This window comes from Aethalodelphis obliquidens, unplaced genomic scaffold (assembly GCF_003676395.1).
Source record: "Aethalodelphis obliquidens isolate GAN/ISIS:26980383/991018 unplaced genomic scaffold, ASM367639v1 scaffold53, whole genome shotgun sequence".
Classification (NCBI taxonomy): domain Eukaryota; kingdom Metazoa; phylum Chordata; class Mammalia; order Artiodactyla; family Delphinidae; genus Aethalodelphis; species Aethalodelphis obliquidens.
Window position 1 is genome coordinate 7,384,626 of NW_020837997.1, and position 7,086 is coordinate 7,391,711.

Sequence of the window (7,086 nt, forward strand, 5' to 3'; positions counted from 1 at the left end):
CCCATGGCTGGCTCAACCTCCAGCCCTTGGTCACCTAAAATAATCCCAGATGATCCTCCCCCCACCACACACACACACACTCCTACCTAAAATTACGTATTTATTCAAGAATTTTTCCACTCTGTTGACTGCTGTGTTCTCCGTGTCTAGACACTGCCTGAAGGATGCTCAATACATATTTGTCGATGGAATGTGCTTCTAGTGCCCAGCACAAGGTCTGTTGGGCACATAGGTCCCCTGTCTCCTGTGTGTTCCTGGCAAGACCATGCATGGCTGGCTGCCTCTGGCCAAATTCAAGGCTGGGTGAATCATATCACTGTCCACTCTGCCCCCAGGCTTGCCTCAGGGAGACCAAAGATCCCTCAGGTGCTGCCCACAGGCAGGCAGGACCCCAGGCAGAGAATCCCAGATCAGAGACAGCCAGCCACACCGAAGGGACGCACAGCACGGGCAGCCACAGGGTCTGGGGCTTGGGCCAAAACCAAGAGCAAGGGGGCCCCTCAGGAGGTCTGGGCTGGCAGCTTCAAGCAGAGAGGGGAGAGGCTGTGCAGTTGCCAGGCCCTTGGCTGGGCTGGGCAGGGAGAGCCCAGCCTCCCCTATCTGTCTCTCTTTGCAGCCTCTGAAGGCCACAGTCCCTGGGGGGAGGGAGGCACAGCTCTCGCCAGCTCGTTTTTCTTGATTATTTTTGAGCGGTTTCCGGCCCCCTCCCCAAGGCCCTTCGGTCTCACAGTTTCCAGGAAGTTTCAGACACACAAGGAGGGGTGGCAGAGCCCCTTTAGCCCAAGGCAGTGCCACGTGGGCCGTGTGCCCACCTGAGCCCTGGGGACCCAAAATGGAGGAGAAAAGAGAAACTGAGGACCGCACACCCCTCCGTGGAACCCTGGGAAGGGAAGCTCTGCAGGGCGTGGGTGGGGAGGAAGCCTCATCTTTGCCCCATCCCATAGGCCCAGAGGCCGCCCTCAGAGGTTCGCGGGAGGGGGTCCCGTCGCTGGGACCCCTCGAAATGGGAGCGAGCGCCCCCGGCTCCTTGCACAGGGCGGGGAAAGTTTCTCAATTGTTTCCTGTTTCCTTCCTGTCCCTTCGCCGGTGGCGCCCTTGTTTCCGCCCTTCACAGACGGCGGGCGAGACCCGATCGCCTCCCACCCCAGCACTGGGTCTGCCTAGTCTTGCCTCAGTTTCCCCATCTGGCCGAAAGCCCGGAACGGCTACTTCTAAGGGAGTGTGAGCAGGAGGAAGAAGTGGATAAAGGGAATTGGAAGAGGAGGATTTGGGGAGGTTGGGGCCCTGGTCCTTTTCCGAGCGCCGGTCGCCGTGCCTCCCCTCCCCCGCCCTGCATCGAGCCGCCCAGATAACGGGACCTCCCCGGGCGGAGCATGCGCCGTGTGTCCCGGCCCATCAGCCGGAGGGGGAGCAGGGGCTCCCGAGAGGGGATGCAGGGCGACCTGGCTGGAGCAGGTGGGTGTGGGCTCGGCGCAGAGCAGGATGCAAGGCCGGGAAGCAGGAGGCCCCCAGCTGCAGCGCGGCTGTTTAAGATCTCGGATGTCTCCCCCCACCAAGGCCCCCGAACTCAGCAGAGGCGGCCGCGGGCCAGAGGCCCTCCTACCGTAGGCTCCGTCCTTCCGCTCGTCCACCATGGCCGCGGCGGGCGGGGAGGGGAGTCTGAGCCAGCGCGACCCCAGCCCGGCAGGGCGAGAGGCTCCGCGGGCTGCAGCGCCCCGCCCCGGGTCCGGGCCCGCCCCTCCCACCTGGTCATCCCCTCGCGATCCCACCAATGGGAGTCCCGAGCGGGTGGGGGCGGGACCCAGGGGCGGGGTCGAGCTCGGGAAGGGGTGGAGCCCCAACCTTTGTTTCCTATCTGGGCTCTCAGAGAGACCCTCTAGGTTCGTTTAGTGGGCAAGGAGCAGTCGTCATTCATTCAATCTATCCATCCACTCATTCGCCAGATAGATATTGAGTGTCGACTGTGTGCCAGTGAACAGACAAAAAGATGCTATTTTTCATTCATCAGATTGGCAAGAATTTTAGAGTTTGGTAACATCAAGCGGGGTGAGCTGATGCTGCGGGTCAGAATGTTCTCTGGCAGAAAGATTAAATCCAAACCGTGTTCACCCTATATGATTCCTCTCTGCCACTGATCCTGGAGAAACCATATGCACGGCGAGTACGTGCCAAAAGGTGTTACCTGCAGTTTTGGGAGTTCTTGTAAAAAATGGTGGAGAACATGTATGTCCACCAATTGAGGGGTGCATACAACAAAACACAACAGAAGAGAACACCATACAATGGATGAAAAGAATGAAATTATTAGGGAAATGCAAATTAAAACTTGATAATAACACCACTACATACTCACTGGAATAGCTAAAACTCAAAATACTGAGGGTACCGAGTGTTAGTTAGTATCTGGACCAAATGGGGCTCTCCTACACTGCTGGTGGGAATGTAAAATGGTACAACTACTTGGAAAAAAGATCTGGTAGTTTCTTATAAACGGGCATCAACCATATGACCCAGACATTCTACTCCTAAGTATTTACCCAAGAAAAATAAAACCAAAACCACTAAAAAAAAGAAAGAATAGAAAAGAAACCCGCAAAATGTGTATGCAAATGTTCATAGCAGCTCTGTAATAGCTTTATTCATAATGGCTCCTAGCTTGAAGCAACCCAAGTGTCCAGTGTCCATCAATGGGTGAATGGTTCGTCAAACTATGGTCCATCCATACCATGGAATACTCCTCGGCAAGAAGAAGGAATGAACTATTATTGGTAACTGCCACAGCATGGATGAATCTAAAAAAAAAAAGACATTATGCCCAGTGAAAAAGGCCAGAGACTTTGATATGAAGTTCTAGAACAGGCATAGCTAATCAACCCATGGAACACGAATCAGAGGTGGCCTTTGCTGTTAGTAGTGATTGGCAGGAAAGGCCATAGGGTGACTTCCTGCGGGGGCAGAAACAAGACTGTGGTTAAACAGATGGGTTCAGTTTGTCACAGTTACTTGACTTCTGCCCTTTCTTAATATATGTTACATTTTAATAGTGGGAAATATCTCAATAGTTTAAGAAAGAAGGAGGTGGCCCTGCAGGTTAGTGCAAGAGTAAATGTTTAAGGAGATTAGTCAGCATCAGGTGAGGTATTAAGTGCTTTTCATTAAATCTTTATCACCTTTTTCCCATTGGGGAAAATGACACAGGGAGATTAAGCAATTTATTAAGTATTTTGTGTTACTCCTTGCAACCATTTTCCAGCTGCAGAAAGTGACGCAGAGAGGGTAATTAATTTACCCACAAACACACAGTTAGTGAGCACTGAGCTGAACAAGAATTTGAACGCGTGAAGGCTAACTTCACATTCCACATACATTCCACACCCCTCAGCCATAACCCTGCAGAGTAGCTCAGCTAGGCTTTCAGGTCCTATTGGTGAGTAAAAATAGCAAGTTGTTTTTAGTCGGTTACCTTTGGCATGAGAAAGAGAAAGAGAGAGAGATACATCAAACAGACACACAGACACACATCTGCACATAACAACAGAAAAAGATTTCAACTTTATAGGGGATGTCAGAAGGACCAGGATGGGGGAGGGGAGGCAAAGGGGACTTTTTCCTAATCTATCATGTTCTATCTATCTTTCTCTCTGTCTCTTTAGTGGAAGAAAGTATTCATGCGTTTCTTGGGTAATGAAAACTCTATTTCAAAAAATAGATTCCAGGGGGCTTCCCTGGTGGCGCAGTGGTTGAGAGTCTGCCTGCCGATGCAGGGGACACGGGTTCGTGCCCCGGTCCGGGAAGATCCCACGTGCCGCGGAGCGGCTGGGCCCGTGAGCCACAACTACTGAACCTGCGCTGTAGAGCCCGCGAGCCACAACTGCTGAAGCCTGGGCGCCTAGAGCCCGTGCTCCGCAACAAGAGAAGCCACCGCAATGAGAAGCCCGCTCACCGCAACTAGAGAAAGCCCGCACACAGCAACAAAGACCCAACGCAGCCAAAAATAGATAAATAAAATTAAATAAAAAAAAACAAAAAATAGATTCCGTGGAAATTCCCTGGCGGTCCAGTGGTGAGGACTCTACCTTTACACTGCAGGGGGTGAAGTTTCGATCCCTGGTTGGAGAACTAAGACCCCGCATGCCTCGGGGGATGGAGGGAGGGGGATGGGGAGTTATTGCTTACTGGGGACAGAGTTTCCGTTTCAAAAGAGAAAAAGAGTTCAGGAAATGGGTGGCAGTGTTGGTTGTGCAACAATGTGAATGTACTTAATGCTACTGGACTGGATACTTAAAATGGATAAAATGGCAGATTTTATGTGGTAAATATATATTAGCACAATAAAAGTTTTTAAAATAGCTTTTTAAAAATACGGTGCAACACAGTTGTGATGGGGGCACAGGAGACTTGGGAAGCAAAGAGGAGGGATCTGACCTAGACAGGGGGTGGGAGGTCAGAAAGGGCTTCTGAAGAGGAGGCCTGAGAGCTGAGTGAGAACCAGGCGGAGTCAGTGTGTCTGAGTCAATGGGTTCAAGCGTGCCTCCTGGGAGAGGTCATCAGGGGTCAAACTTTGTCAAGCAGGGCAGCTTGAGGGCATTGGGGAGCCCTGGGCTATGTGAGGGTGAGGGAGGGCCATAGGACTGTGAGTTTCAGGGAGATGCCTTTAGTGGTGTGGAAAAGAGATTAAGGGGGGTGTCTAGAGGCAAGGTCCCTGTAGGCATCTAGGAGGAACTGGGGCAGGGCCTCAGCCTCTAGGGACGGGGGAGGTTGCAGCTGCAGTGGGGCAGCTGGGCACACAGAGCTGCTCTGTTCTCTGATCCCACTGAAGCTTTTGGGCTCATGAATTTTTCAGCCAAACAGACCTTGAGTTTCAGATTCCAGGGCGCTGGGCCCAGGCTTTTAGGTTCTGTTTACTGCCTGAAAACATCTGAGGGCCCCAGGAGAAGGGCCCTTGCAATGTTCAGTGATGCTGGGGCTGGGGCGAGGGACTGGCAGTGTCCTCAATCCACCCAGTTTACCTTCTGAGCAAGGGGCTGGTGGAGGCACGAAGGACACCCCTCTTTTGGGCAGAGGCAACCTAAAACCTTGGGCTTTGCAGGGCTAGAATTTCCAGGTCTGCCTCCGCTGGCTGGGTGATTTTTGTACAAATCATTCACTCTTTCTGAACCTCAGTTTTCCTATCTGTCAAATGGAGATAACAGGTTTCCTAACTCAGAACATTGTCTCCCACATTGGAGACTTTTAGGGGAGCCCCAGAGTGTAGTGAGCACCAAATAGGGGTTAGCTATTGTTAGTAATAGTAATGCTTGTATCCTGTAATGAGACAGAAGAGGGCTGGGACCTAGCTCTCAAACTCCACAACGCAGGTTCCAATTCTGGCTCAATTGCTGTGTGGTCTTGGGCAAGTGGCTTCACCTCTCTGTGCTTCTGTTTCTTTCTCTGTAAGAGGACATGAAGGTAAGTGCTCAGTGGATGATATTAGAAGGAGTGGGTGGTTCTGATAGATGCTGTACTCTCTCCTTCCTTCCTCAGGTCCCCTGTGGGGATGCCCATCCCCCCTTCAGAGACTGATAAAGACCCGGGGCTGGGTTTGGTGAAGGAGGGACTAAGCATGGGAGAGCTGAGTGTCTCCCCCTAGAGGCCCTGCAGGACCCTCCCTCCCTCTGTGGAGCACGATCATTCTCAGGCAGGCTGAGATTTATTTTCCCTTTCCTTTACCCTCCCCACCACAAGCTTCCCTGCCAACAATCTTAGGGTGGAACCCAGGGTCCACGGTAGCTGATGAGCTGGGAGGCTCCATCGCAGGCACAGTTCCAAGCATCGTGTTGCATGTCATAACTCAGCTGAGCTGCGCTGTAACCTAATTAGGAAAGAGCAGTGGTTTTTTTTACTGTGTTTGTTTATATTTTGTTCTGGTTTTTTTTTTCCTTTTTTTCTCTTTTTTTTTTTTCATTTTGCAAGGTTTTTAAAAAAATTTTATTGGAGTATAGTTGATTTACAATGTTGTGTTAGTTTCAGGTGTACAGCAAAGTGATTCAGTTATACATATGCATACATTCATTCTTTTTCAGATTCATTTCTCATATAGGTTATCACAGAATATTGAGTAGAGTTCCCTGTGCTATACGGTAGGTCCTTGTTGGTTATCTACCTTATTATATATAGTAGTGTGTGTATGTAATCCCAAGTTCCTGATTGATCCCTCCCTATTTTTTTTTTTTTTTTTTTTTTTTTTTGCGGTACGCGAGCCTCTCGCATTGCGGAGCACAGGCTCCGGACGCGCAGGCTCAGCGGCCATGGCTCACGGGCCCAGCCGCTCCGCGGCATGTGGGATCCTCCCAGACCGGGACATGAACCCGTGTCCCCTGCATCGGCAGGCAGACTCTCAACCACTGCGCCACCAGGGAAGCCCCCCTATTCTTTTTAATTTATTTGTGTGTGTTTTAATTGAAGTATAGTTGATTTACAATATCATATTAGTTTAAGATGTACAGCACAGTGATTCAGTTATAATATATATATATATATATATATACACACACACACATTATTCTTCAGATTCTTTTCCCTTATAGGTTACTACATAATATTGAATATATTCTCTGTGTTATACAGTAGGTCCTTGTTGGTTATAGTAAAGTGCAGTTTTAACTATCTCATAGATGTGCAAACCGAGATCCAGGGAGGGGAAGCCAGGTGCCCAAGGCCATCCAGCTGGCTGCTTGCATACCCAGGACTTGAGCCTAAGCCGTAAGGTCCAGAGCCCATGCACTCAACCAGCACACACACGAACAACAACAGAAACAATACTATTACCAGCTTTGTGCCAGGCTCTGCAGTGGGACTTTCCCTTGGGTTGCCCCTGCTCTGAAGATCATGGTGGAAATTCAGGGATGGGAAGCCCATGAACTTCAGCACAGTTAAGGGATCGGCAAATAGTCCCTGGCAGTAATGGGATCTCATCACATCACCATTTACCCTCAGGACTTTCTCAAATGTCAGCTCCTTCTCTGATCTCCCTGCCTCACAGCCCCCCATTTATTCTCCAACACACACACACACACACACACACACACACACACACACACACACACA

General features: G+C 50.5%; 1 protein-coding gene across 2 annotated transcripts in view; it reads right to left on the minus strand.

The window, feature by feature from the left end:
• The window catches only part of SLC44A2 (solute carrier family 44 member 2 (CTL2 blood group)), a 28,065-nt gene extending 26,351 nt beyond the window's left edge, over positions 1–1,714 (minus strand). For both annotated transcript variants that reach the window (XM_027085168.1, XM_027085166.1), the window contains exon 1: positions 1,604–1,714. In XM_027085168.1, the coding sequence (XP_026940969.1) occupies positions 1,604–1,634 (31 nt within the window). In that variant the 5' untranslated portion in view covers positions 1,635–1,714. The remainder of the gene's footprint in view (positions 1–1,603) is intronic.
• Positions 1,715–7,086: the final 5,372 nt, after the last annotated feature.